At 62.1% G+C, this 12,793-nt stretch overlaps 1 protein-coding gene across 6 annotated transcripts in view; it reads right to left on the reverse strand.

The window, feature by feature from the left end:
• The window catches only part of TRPM2 (transient receptor potential cation channel subfamily M member 2), a 48,273-nt gene that overhangs the window by 15,168 nt on the left and 20,312 nt on the right, over nucleotides 1-12,793 (reverse strand). For 4 of the 6 annotated variants that reach the window (XM_079100720.1, XM_079100719.1, XM_079100721.1 and 1 more), the window contains 10 exons: nucleotides 12,268-12,615; nucleotides 10,096-10,233; nucleotides 9,472-9,601; nucleotides 9,118-9,263; nucleotides 8,033-8,145; nucleotides 6,940-7,153; nucleotides 5,247-5,365; nucleotides 4,373-4,505; nucleotides 3,779-3,950; nucleotides 1,511-1,694 (listed from right to left, as the gene is read on the reverse strand). In XM_079100720.1, coding sequence (XP_078956846.1) covers nucleotides 1,511-1,694; nucleotides 3,779-3,950; nucleotides 4,373-4,505; nucleotides 5,247-5,365; nucleotides 6,940-7,153; nucleotides 8,033-8,145; nucleotides 9,118-9,263; nucleotides 9,472-9,601; nucleotides 10,096-10,233; nucleotides 12,268-12,615 — 1,697 coding nt within the window. Of the gene's footprint in view, nucleotides 1-1,510; nucleotides 1,695-3,778; nucleotides 3,951-4,372; nucleotides 4,506-5,246; nucleotides 5,369-6,939; nucleotides 7,154-8,032; nucleotides 8,146-9,117; nucleotides 9,264-9,471; nucleotides 9,602-10,095; nucleotides 10,234-11,553; nucleotides 12,172-12,267; nucleotides 12,616-12,793 lie in introns of those variants that run through there. The other 2 variants (XM_079100723.1, XM_079100724.1) reach the window with 2 other exon arrangements.

Consider the following 12,793-nt stretch of genomic DNA (forward strand, 5'->3'; position numbering starts at 1 on the left):
GAGGCCGGGTGCCTGAGGGGTCTCTGAATCTGGGGGAGCGCCATCGGCAGGCCAGCCGTCCACGGCAGGGCTGTTCGCTGGCGGGGCAGCAGTGGGCTGTGGAGCCCAGCTGCCGGGGGTTCCTGGCCCGGCCCCAGGCTTCTTGCTCAGTGATCTCCTGCCTTCCGACTCCGGCCCAAACCCCTCGGTGTTCCTGTTGCTCCAAGCTTGGAGCCCACAGGAGCCCAGTGGGCCCCCACTCCCTGGCCCACCAGCTGCCACACTAACCAGAGATGGGACACTAGAAGGAGGTCGTGGGGCCCACGACGAGGGCGTCCACCCAGGTCGGCAGGACAGGTGGCCTGCTTTGCACCATTTGTTTCACCAACAAAAATAGTGAATATCCTAAAAGTTCTAATAAGATGGAATGTTTCAAGACACCAGGTCGCTCTTTAAAATCTGGACATTTCCAAAGCGAAGGCTCTGCGACCACTCGTTTCCAACAGCCGCGGTGACACACTGCCACCACTTGGTGTCTTCAGACCCTCCAATACGCGCTCCTGGGCTTCTGAGGTCAGAAGGCCCCCTGGCTGACCCCAAGCGTCACAGGGTTCTTCCGCGGCAGGTCTCAGGGAAGGACTGTCCCTTGCCCTTCCCACCCTCCAGAGGCCCCCACATCCCTCAGCTGGAGGCCCCGCACCCTCAAACTCCGCTCCTGCCATCATGTCCTCCCCGACTTGGAGCCTCCTGCCCACCGCGTGTGGACCCCCCTGCTGATGTCGGGACATCCAGGAGACCCAGGGTCATCCCATCTGTGAGGGCCCTCGCCACTGCGTGCCCACCGCTTCCTAGGTTAGATGTGGACACCCAGGGTGGGGCACTATTCAAGGTGCTCCCCAGAGAGGGCCAGGGCCCCCCCCGCCCTGCTGGGTCCCTGGGACGCTACCTACAAAGAGCTGACCCACAGTCGTGGGTGGCCCACGTGTACAGACCCTCAGACCAGAGCGAGACCGAGGCGTGGGAGGAACGGGCCTGGCAGGAGGGCGAGCAGGCCGTGGGGGTGGCGAGGGCGCAATGGGCCTCCAAAAAGCCGCAGCGCAGCACCGTCAGAAGGGTCAGCAGGAGCTGCGGGAGCATGCCCAGCAGGTGGGGACACAGGCAGGACACCCAGGGGACAAGGGGCAGCCCTGAGCAGCCAGTGGCCACCACAGGTTCCCAGGTGGAGCCACCAACCTGAGAATAAATAATGCCACGTCCTGGGCTGTCCAAACAGCACGGTCAGCACCCAGGATGAGCAGGCCACGAGTGCACTCTGGGTCCCCCAGGGGTAGTGACCTGGACAGGCCAGCATGCTGAGTGACCAGGGAGCGGCCAGGGAGCTGCGACCAGGCACACGGCCCCTGGGATGTCTGAGGCGCCTCCGTGGAACGCACCCTGGGTCCCGGGCCACACCCGTGGGGTCCTCTAGGAGGAGGTGGGCCAGGGCAGGACCCGGAAAGCGGCCGCGCCTGCAGCACCCCGCGGCACTCACTTGAACATGGCGATGAGGAGGTTGAGCAGCAGGATGTTAGTGAAGAGCAGGTAGAGGCAGAGCAGGAGCACCGTCAGCCACTCGGGGAAGGCGGGCGCCTGCCGGGCCGCGTCGCTCTCAGGGCACTTGGGCTTGTAGGGGTCCGTGCCGTTGGGGCTGCACTGGTCCACGTCGAAGTTCACACCTGGCAATGGGCGTGGGGGTGGAGGAGCCGAGGACAATGCAGGGTCACAGGGGCTGGTGGAAGGGACCCAGGCTCCAGGTGCCGCCAAGGAGCCCCAGGCCCGGGCACCTGCACAGCCCAGTGAGCACGGCTGCCGGCTGGGCCCGCACACGTTCCCAGAGACATCTATCCACAGGCAGGCATCCTCCTCAGGAAGGACACGTGACCGCCAAGGTCAACCCAGAGCTAGAGTGCCAGGTTGGCACGTGCGCCCTCCCCGGATCCAGCCGCCCCACCGGGGCACTTCCTGAAGCTACAGTCATAGGGAGACACGGATCCCAGCCCCAGGGAGCTGAGCTTGGTGGGAAAGGATTTTTCTAAAAAATATATCTTTTAGTTGTAGATGGACACAATGCCTTTATTTTATTTATTTTTATGTGGTGCTGAGGATTTAACCCAGGGCCTCACACATGCTAGGCGAGCACATTACCACTGAGCCACAACCCCAGCCCTTGGGAAAGGATTTTAAAAGAAAAAATTAACAACAGCATGAAAAAATAAAATTCTTGGAAATAAATTTAACAGAAGGAGCACAAGACTTCTATACTGAAAACCATAAACCATTGTTGCAATAAACTAAAAATTGAAATAAGTGAAAAGAAATTTTGTGGTCACAGTCAAAATTCCAGACTTTTTTTAGAGAAATTGATCCAAAAACTATTGTGGATCCCTGGGATCCACAGGCCAAAGCAAAAGAGGTAAAGAGTCAGGAGACTCGCCCCTCCCGATGTCAAAACTTACTACAAAGCTACGGTAAGCAAGGCAGTGAGGGGCTGCTGAAGGACAGCCTGAGACCAGCAGGCAAGCCGAGCGTCAGAAGTCATCTCTGACGTCGTGTCAATAGATGTTCAACAAGGATGCCAAGACAATTCAGTGAAAAGGGCAGTCCTGAGAGCAGCTAGTCCCTGGACCAGGGAATGACCCTCATGCCACAGACCAAGAGTCATTTAAATATTCAAAGGACAGAGTAGCAGCCACAGCTAGAAAACTGAGAAGAAAAGCAGCATAAGAATCTCTGTGGCCTTGGGTCAGGCAATGGTTTCACAGACGGGACCCCGAAAGCACAAATGATTGAAAAAAAAAAGATTGCTCAGTTGTACATCATCAAAATCAAAGACTGGCATGCTTCCAAGAGTGTCTTTTCATGAAGAAAGTGAAAGACTATCATGTAGCAACAAAATGCAAACCATCTCTGCACAAAGGGTCAGGTGTCACGATTCTCAAACTCAACAACAGAAAAATAAAGAACAACCTGGGGAGATGGGTGAAGGGTAGGAATGGCCACATCTCCAGGGAAGACACGCACGTGGCAGGAAGGGATGCTCAGCACTGAGCCACGAGGGGAATGTCAATCAAAACCTTGGTGAGCTGCCCTGGCCACCCACCAGCTCGCTGGGACGGTGACGGGCAAGAGCATGGGGGTCTGGCCTCCAGGGACCTTGCTGAAGTATGTAAGAGTGCAGCCTCAAAAGACTTAGTGTTAACGGCAACAGTATTCACAGGGCCAAATCACAGCGATGACCCGCAGGTTCACCAGCTTTGGGCAAACAATAGGCGCGGTGCAGACGAACCAAAATATGACTGAGCAACCAAAGGGAGTCCAGCCCTGACATGTGCCTCAACACAGATGGACCTGGGAACCCTGCACTCTGTGAAAGAAGCCAGACGCCAAATCTATGTTCCATTTTCCAATTTACGGGAAAGGTCAGGGAGGCAGACGCAGGTCAACAGCAAGCAGATCAGCGCCTGCCATGCTGAGGCGGGGAAGGGAGGCCACTGCGACGGGAGGGTGTCTTGGGGTGGCGCGAAGGCTCTACAGCGGGCTTCTGTAAAGCACTAAGAGCTGTTGGCACGGAGGCCCCACACCCAGGCCACCCCGGCGCACTTGGGCCTCAGTGTGACACTGCTCCGGCTCCCTGGGACACCCTCCACCTCTACTCGGCCTTGGGCACTTGCTGCTGACCGAGCAGGAGCCTCAGCTCTCCCAGCCTCTGAGAGTCACAGTCCCCCAGACGTCCCAACCTGGCCCCTGTCTGGGCTCCTACCATCGATGTAGGCTGGGATCTGCCCGAAGATGGTGAGGTAGGAGTGGTAGACGACCCCTCGGAAGATCCAGTCCACCCGGCTCTCGTTGTGGATGAGGATGGCCTGCTTGGCCACCCCAAAGGACACCACCCACACCGCCAGCAGGAAGAGGAAGAAGAAGACGTCCTTCATCTGTAGAGAGACAGGCACCAAGGCTGCCCACGCACCTCCCTGAGCACCTCAGTGCCAGCAGTGGAGGCAGAACCACCACCACACACGACGTGGACGTGGGAAGGCAGCGATCCTTGGCAGCAGCTCGGGTCACCCCGTCCTCAGAGCTCGCCAACCCCATATGGGCAGCACCCTGAGGTGAGGGAGGGTCAACAACCCACCCAAGGAGGAATGCACCGCAGCAGAACAGAGATGGAAGCCAGCCTCGGAGGCCAGGGAGAGCCAGGAGAAGCCAGAGAGGTGGTGCACGGGAGCAGACACCACCAGCCTTTGGGGAACCCAAGTGCAAGGCCGGGCCAGCACCCGGGACTACAGATGAGCTGGAACCCAGCCTGCCCCACTGCAGGGGCACGCCCCTGGGCCCAGCGTGGGTGTCCCCCTACCATCCGCTTCACGATGATGATCTTGGGCCCCAGAGTCTTGCTGACGGTAAAAATGTGCATGAGACGGAGACAGAACATGATGAAGTCCAGAGAGAGGATGATGCGCCCTGGGTACAGCGTCGCCGGGATGAGCCTGGCAGCCGGGCAGGGCAGGGACACCGCCTCAGGCTCCGGGATGAGCCTGGCAGCCGGGCAGGGCAGGGACCCCGCCTCAGGCTCCGGGATGAGCCTGGCAGCCGGGCAGGGCAGGGACCCCGTCTCAGGCTCCGGGATGAGCCTGGCAGCCGGGCAGGGCAGGGACCCCGCCTCAGGCTCCGGGATGAGCCTGGCAGCCGGCCAGGTCAGAGACCCCGCCTCAGGCTCCGCTGCCCAGGCCGCGCTCGGCTCCAGAGCCTGCCTCCAGCCCAGGTCTGGCCACTGGAGTCTCTGGGGGCCTCAAGGGGTGAGACCAAGGACAGAGCCTCCAGGAGCACAGGACGCGCCTCAGGAGGGTCCAGAAGCCCAGCCTCAGCAGGACAGCCAGGACTGGGGGACATCCTGGGAAACAGGACGCTTTTCCAGGTCGCTCCTGCCTCATGGAGAGAGGGTGCCATGGCCTCTCAGACACAGGGCCCAGTGGGCCGAGAGTGTCCAGCAGGAGGGGTGCAGGGAGCAGAGGGCCACATGCATCGGGGAAGCCGGGCCTCCTGGCTGCAGCTGGTGGTCCTGCACATCGGTGGCCATCCAAGGTGGGCGAGGGGCACTTGTGTTCCCTGCCCTGCTCCTTCAGCAGCCCCGAGGGCTGGCTCAGCGGGCACCAAGTCACCCAAGCTCTGATGGCGTTGGGCAGAGGCTGAGCTGCCGGGGACGAGGGCAGAGGGCACTGGGCACTCACCGGCAGGTCAGCCCTGCTATGAAGAACACGATGGCAGCCACGTCCAGCTTGTTCCAGAAGTCACTGAAGTACAAGGACGCCATCTTCACCAGCCCACTCTCGTCGGGGTCGTAGAAGAGCTACTGGGGGACAGGCAAGGGGGGAGGCCGGGGCCACCACCCGGTCACTGCAGCGCCCACACGCCGTCCTTCGTGGGTGGCAAGAGGCAGCAGCCATGCCGGACAGCAGCTCTTGCCAGGCTCCAGCTGGGCCCTCCCTCCAACCGGTGGCCCGCCAGGGCACGTGTGCCCGCTTGTGCCGGCGTGAGCGTGCGTGCGTGTGGGAGACGCCTCCTCGCCGGGCGCCAGCGCTCCCCAAGGGTCTCTGCCCTGGCCTGTCTTCCCAGAAAGGAGGGGCCCTGGGGGGACCTGGAGCCCGTGGCCACCACCCCTGCTGCCAGGCCCCTGGTCCCAGCAGCTGAGTGGAGGACTGACGAGGCCCGTCCCTGGGTCTGAGGGAAGAGCACCCTCCTGAGGGCCCTGCGAGGCTGGTTCAGGAGCAGGCAGACCTCTGGCCCCCATGGGGAGACCGACTGGAAGGAGGCACTTGCAGGAGCAGCTGGCCAGGCCCTCAGCACTCTCCTGACCTGCCCAGCCCAGCCCTGTGCTTCCTTCCTAGGGGCCTGACTTCTCCCAGGGACCCCAACAGGCAGCATGTTGGCCCGGGGTAAGCAGGACTTCTCTCTGGGGCCTGGTGGTCTGCAAGGTCAGCAACCAGAAGTCAGGCTGACCAGAACCTTCTCCTTTTGGGCCCAGCCCACCCCTGAGGGACTCATCAGCCTAGTCCATCCACCTGCTGCCCCTGGTGCTGGCCTGGCAGGGTCACAGTGGGGACCCTCCACACTAATCTGGCCCAAAGGCGGTCAGGAAGTCTTGTAAGGCGACCTCAGAGCTCAGAACTGGGACTGTGCTCCCTGGAGGCACATCTTTGTTTACCTGGGCTCAGGCACTCTAGGTGGTCCAGTGGTGTGATGGGGAAGGGGCGGGTGGGCTGGGCAGAGTCAGCTCAACCTCTGGAGAGGCCGAGGTCGGCCACAGGGTGCTCAGGCAGTCTATGTGACAGACACCCAATAAAAGTCCTGGGGCCCGAGGCCCCAGGGAGTGTCCCTGGTGACAGGGTCCCCTGAGAGTTGTCCCACGTCCTTACTGGGAGAGTGCGGCCACAGTGGCACCTGGAGGCCTGGGCTCTGAGGGTCCTGGGTGGGGCGCGTGCCCTTCCCTTGGCTGGCTCTAATCTGCACTGTGCTGCAGAGACGGGGAACAGAGCCCAGCGCTCTCGGACGGCCCCCTTCCTGCACGTCATCCGGCCTCACGTGGCCTTGGGACCCCACGCTTGGCAATGCCCTTCTCAGGGGTGAGAGCGATGTCCCTGCCCGAAGCCTGTGGGTCGCCCCTTTGGGGCCATCAGACAAGGTGGGAAGGGGAGGATGTCTGCAGGGCCCGAGGTGGGGACACCTGCAAGGCTCCCATGTGGGGCCCGGCGCCCCCTCTGCCCAGGGCTCGACTGGCTCCCAAGGGCCTGGCACGGCTCCTTGGGGACGGGCAAGGTCCACTGTGAGGACATGGTCAGGCTGGCGTCTCCCAGGCAGGAGAGCCTGGTGGGCACCTGGGCCACCGTGGGCGGCGCCGGGACGCTGGGAGGGCCTGGTGCGCACCTGCCGCGTCTCCTCGCACACCAGGGAGAAAAGCCAGAGGTAGATAAGGTGCTCGCACCAGGAGGGCGTGGGCTGGAAGTCCACCATGAGCACGTAGGCGAAGAGGCAGAGGAAGGCGAAGTAGGACAGCACGTTCAGGTGGAAGACCACCACGGGCGCCGTGAAGAAGGCGCGGGCGCGGGCGGGGCCGCCCAGCGCCTGGGGCCGCTTCTCCCTGCCACAGGAGGGCCAGCGTGAGGGCCGAGGGTCTCCAGTCCCACACGTCCCCCTGAGACAGGGCCAGGAGGGGGAGGCGCTGGGGAGCGCCACCTAGCACGAGTCACGTGGCCATTACGGAGAGACCAGCAAAACAGCCTGGGTGTTTCCGGCCCTCTGGACTCAGGACCCACCCACACAGCCACAGAGAAGGGGAGGGACCCAGCCCAGCACAGTGAGGCTCCACCAGCAACCCTCCCACCTCTGCCCAGGGCCACGTCAGAGGTGGCTCCTGCCAGGGGCAGTGTGAGCCCAGCCTGGCGTGGAGCCCACCTGCAGTCTCCTGGTGCTGGTGGACACTCAGATGTCAGGTGCCCCCATAAAGGGGGACAGCCTGTCACCCGATGGCCACTGGGCTGGGGCCCCAGGTCCGTGCCTGGGCTCCCAGGGGACCCAGAGCCTCCATCCAATTCCCAGTAAAATAGGCTGATGGCTCAATAGGACACCACTTGCTTCTGAGGAGGCCACAAGGGGTGCTGGACAGGCCCAAATCCCCAGCCACCGTCAGCCACCACCATGCCCTGCTGATGGGAAGACCACTCCAGCCATGCAGGACAGGAAGGCTCTCGGCCTCGGCGCCCTGCGCCCCCTGGACTGCCCAGGTCAGCACCAGGGGGCACCACCGGCACCACCCTCCCCATTCCCAGGGGGCTTAGGCTGGAGATGGGCTGGCCAGCACCCCGCCTCCGCCAGCAGTGGGCAGTGCACAGGGGTGCGGGCGGCACGCGGGCCCCCAGGCACCCCCAGCATTCTGGGATCCTGGCACAACCAGGAGGACCGGCAACTTGCTCCCAGGGGCCCCCACCCCAGGACCACCCCACAGCCCCAAGGCCTGCACCTGAAGGAGATGAGGCCCGTGAACAGCAGCGGGAAGGCCAGCATGCACAGGGTCACCCGCCACAGCCCGTTGTCCACGCAGAGCTGGCCCCACCACACCTTGGTCAGGAAGGCCTGTGGGCAGCCGCTGGTCTTAGGATGGTGGGCACCGCAGCCTGCCCTGATCCCACCCCACACCCCAGCCAAGAGGGACACCCACACCCTCACCCACAGTACACTCGGAGCCCCAGCTGCAGGTGGCTAGCACAGGACAGGAGCCCATGCAGGATGGGGCTCCGGATGGGCAGAGCTGGGCTGTGGCCTGAGGTGGTAAGGGCTGGAGAGGGGGGCCTCACACCGGTGGGTCCACTCCTGACTCCCATCCCATCTCCCTTCTCCAGCTGCAGGACCCCATCCCTGCAGGGTCCAAGGCCACACAGTCCCAGGTTCTCACGAGCTGGCCCTGTAAGTCCCTTGGGTGGGGCCAGGACTCCTCCCACCCAGGACACACGCAGCTGCCAAGATGGTGACCGCCTGACACGGTGCGGGAGGAGCCCCCAGAGTTGGTATGTGCCAGGCCTCTGTGCCAGGCCGCGGTGGCTCCCTGCCCTGCTCTGCAGCAGCGAGCTGCCCAGCCCTCCCCAGGCCTGGAGATGCAGAGGGCTGGCCCTGCTCCTGGGCCACCTGGGGACTGCCCGCTGCTCCCGGCAGGAGCCTCACAGGTGGAGTGGGCCTCCGCCTCCCGCCCGGGCCCTACCACTGGCTTTCTTTTTTCTCTCTTTTTTGATCCCAGGGGCGCTTTAGCCCTGAGTGACACCCCCGGCCCTTTTGCTTTTGAGACAGGGTCTGGCTAAGTCGCCCAGGTGGCCTTGAACCTACACTCCTCCTGCCTCAGCCTCCAGCTGCTGGGATCCCAGCTGTGGCCGCGGCGCCTGGCTGAGCCCCCTGCTTTTCTGGGCACCTGTTTCCTCATCTACAAGTTAGGAAGAAAGCGCCCTGGGGTGGGAGCATGTGCCACTGGGCACTGTCCCTGGCCAGGTGTGAATGCCTGGACCATCCAAGAGCACCCGGGCACCTGATTCTGCAAGAGGGCCCTCGGGAGGTCACCTGGATGCCGCCATGAGACACGAACTTCATGTCCTTGGCCTCCAGAGCCAGCTGCAGGCAGGTGGTCTTCCCCCAGGCCTCCGACACGCGGATGAGCAGCTTCTGGGCTCTCTCTTCATCCTTCCGGTAGCACTCGGTGAAGACCCCTGGGCAGAGGAAGAGCCGAGTCAGAACAGCGGGTGACAGGCACCGCGCCCTGGGACAGTCAGAAAGCTAGCCCTCCAGGGGGCACCCTGGACCGAGATTTCACCCATGGGGGCAAAACAGGCAAGCGGGGCTGAAGTCCCAGAAGACCCAGGCCAAAGGGCGAGGACCCTCGGACAGCGGGCGTGTGGCCAGGGTCCCTCAGCTCACCGATGGCTCTCTGTTCATACTCGTCCGCCAGAGCCAGCATCTCCTCGGAGCTGTCCGTGTCCTCCTCCTCCTTGGACAGTTCCTTCAGGATCTTGCTGCAGGCCAGTGCTGCCGCGATGCAGTCCTGGCTCTGGGGACACCAGGGCAGCAGTGAGGCCCAGGGCCAGTGACAGCTGCTTCCACTCAGAGATCTGGCAGAGGCCAGGCACAGCGTGGGCTACTATCAATGGCTCTCTTGACCCCTGTCTACATAAACAGCTTGAGTGACCATAGGTTAACACAACCCCGTGCTGATGGTCGTCAACTGCACTGACTCATGGAGCCATCTGCTTGCCCTACAACGTCCCTAGTGGACAGGATGAACACAGCATGTACACTAGCCTACCAAGGCCTGCATGGGCCGCAGAGGACAGTACTGCCCTCAAGCTTTGGCCCTGGCCATGAGAAGCTTGCTTGGCAGGCCTCTCTGAAAGCTGCTTTCCTTGCTTGAGCAAGGTCTTGTTTCTGCAGCCCTGGGCACTAAGTCCTGCGGTGACCCGATCCCACTCTATCCACAGCTGTGGGCTTTCTGTCCACGGGTCAAAGGGCTGTCCACAGCTGTGTTCCTAGAAGAGATGTTATTACCTGCGCCCAGATGATCCCTGCCAGCTCCCGACGGTTCTGCACGATGGCCCAAATGAGGAGGTCCCGAACCGGGTCCATGGTGAAGGTGACATGGCCGGATGAACGCTTGTAGAGGGACCGGAGGCTCACTCCCTGCACCTGGTGGCAGCAGAGGCCCCGCGAGGATCAGAGCCTGGGCTGGTGGGAACGCCGTCCTGCCCTGCCCCAACCCAGGGACACTGGCCCAGGAGACTGAGCCCATAGCCTGAGGTCGCAGCAACCCCAACTCATTCTTACACACTGCAGTTTCAGGACCACTGTTCCAGAGACACGGAAGACACGGGGAAAGGGGGATACCCATCGGCCTCCTTCCCTAACACTGCGAGACCCTGTAACATGTGGTGAGCTCCAAGCCTTGCTGGTGGCATGCGAGCTCCTTCCGGCAGATACTTTCTGCAGTCAGTGAATAGGCCTGTGCCGTGGGCTCTGCGAGGGCCTCACGTGCCTCCTGCAGAGCAGCTCCCCAGAGAGAGCGAGTGTCCATCTGAGCAGCACGGGACAGCCCAGACACTCAGCCCATCCAGCAGCACCAGAACCCGACTTCCCAGCCAAGTGGTCATGTTCTCAGAGGGTGGGGAAGCAGTTCCCAGAGGTGGACAACATACCCACATCACACACAAACCACTTCTCAGATGGCCAGGAAGCAGTTCCCGGAGGGGGACAACATACCCCACATCACACACAAACCACTTCTCAGATGGCCAGGAAGCAGTTCCCAGAGGTGAAGAACATATCCCCACATCACACAAACAGGAAGTTGTTCCCAGATCCCCATCACACACACAAACCACTTCCCTAAGTGATCCTAGAATGTCCCCAAGGCTCGTCCTTGTAAATAAATCGGTTTCGTTCCCTAAGCTGCAATATGGTCAAGTGTGAGCTTCTGGGCTGGAGGTTCTTAAGCACGTTCCAACTGGGTGCCTTCCCCAGACACCTGGAATTGGGCAGGGCAGAGCTGGGACTGTGCAAACCCGGCTACCACCATGTCCCCGCCAGTGCCAGGCCTGGCTCACCCAGGGAAAGGGACAGGTCACACACCCCGGAGGAAGCAGAAAGTTTTCTAGCAGAGGAAACACAAAGCCAGATGTGGTCTCAGACGAGATAGCGATTCGTGAGAACGGCTGCCAAAGGGCACTGGGCCCAGATGGACTCACAGGAGGCCACCAAGCTGGTGGGAAGCACTCGCTCCAGCCAGGGAGCTCATCTAGAGCAGAGAATGAAAAGGCGTGCCTCTCACAGAGCCACCATGAACCAAGGCCAGAACGCGACAGACGCAGCTGCCATCACAGGCTGTGCCTCTGCCACAGGAACCCTGGAAACCCTGCAGCATCTCGTGAGCTCGCCCGAACTGCAGCCAGGCTGAGATCCAAAACGGCAGGGAAAGCAGGTTCCACTCCCTGGAAAGGACTGACCACCCACCTGATTCGGGAATCAGAGATGGCTCCCTCCAGAACACACCCACCAAGCTCAGGCCGGGTCAGGTGACCACTGTCCAGGCGAGCACCCATGAGGGGGCGCCTTCCCAGTACGGAGGAGCCCGCCCTCTGCCAGCCAGGTGCACACCTGCACATCAGGTGGGACCCAGCTGCAGGAAGACCGAGAGCACCCGGAGCTGCACCTGGGCTCGGCAGAGGGCATCTCCTCCCTGCCAAGCAGAACTTTCTAGAAGGCAATGTGAAGAGCATTGCTGCATCCTCCCAAGATTCCTCTGCAGAAGCCCTAACCTGTGGTGTGACCCGACCTTGGGAATTGGAGACAGGTTCTTTAAGAAGGTACTTGTGTTAAAACAAGGTTACAGAACGGGGCCCCAATCCCACAGAACTGGTGACCCTATAAGAGAAAGAGACCAGAGATCCATATCTCCACCACCCCCGCCATCTGGAGACCAGCTAGAGGGCAGCCAGCTGCAGCAGAAAGTGTGGTCCCACAGCAACCAGCCCCGCGGCACTGTGACCTCGCCCTTCCAGCCTTCAGGACTGGGAGGACGTTCATCTCTGTGGTTTAAGCACACGCCCCTACCCCGCTGGCTGCGGTACTAAATGACAGTTCCTGCAGTACCAGACACCTCTTTTCTAATGAAAATCAGCCAACGGCTGGCCCAGCAGAGCCAGCAGCGGGGTTACCAGCACGCACGTTGAGCTTGATGTGAGGCATGGGCAGGGAGAGGCGCGGCCGGTCGCTGTGCTTGGGCCGGGGGTACAGAGGCTGCGTGGAATCCCCCAGGAGCTCACGCAGCACCTGGGCCACGTGGTGCATCTGCAGCCGGGGCGCGGCGGGCGCACAGGCCAGGTGCTCCTCGGCCAGGACCTTCTGCAGCTTGCAGTGGAACAGGCAGGAGGGCTCCAGGTTCTCGTACAGGTAGAGCAGCGTGTCCCAGGTGACGAACTCCTTCAGCCGCACCCCGTTCTCCAGGAACAGCTTCACGAACTCCGGCTTGTTGGAGATGAGGGCGGCCGTCATCGTGGGGTGCAGGTCTGAGGGCTGAGAGTGAGCACCGTGGGGGTGGCCGCCACACTGGGTGGTGCCAGCGGAGCCCTGACCTCAGTGGCCTGGCAGGGCTCCCTCGCCTCCAGGCTGGAGAGGACGGGGCTGACCCGGATCACCCGCCCCAGGGCCTGGCCTGGCTTCCAAGGAGGGCTCGTGAGGGCCCGGTCAGGCC

This window comes from Sciurus vulgaris (genome assembly GCF_902686455.1).
Source record: "Sciurus vulgaris genome assembly, chromosome: 10".
In the NCBI taxonomy this organism is placed as follows: domain Eukaryota; kingdom Metazoa; phylum Chordata; class Mammalia; order Rodentia; family Sciuridae; genus Sciurus; species Sciurus vulgaris.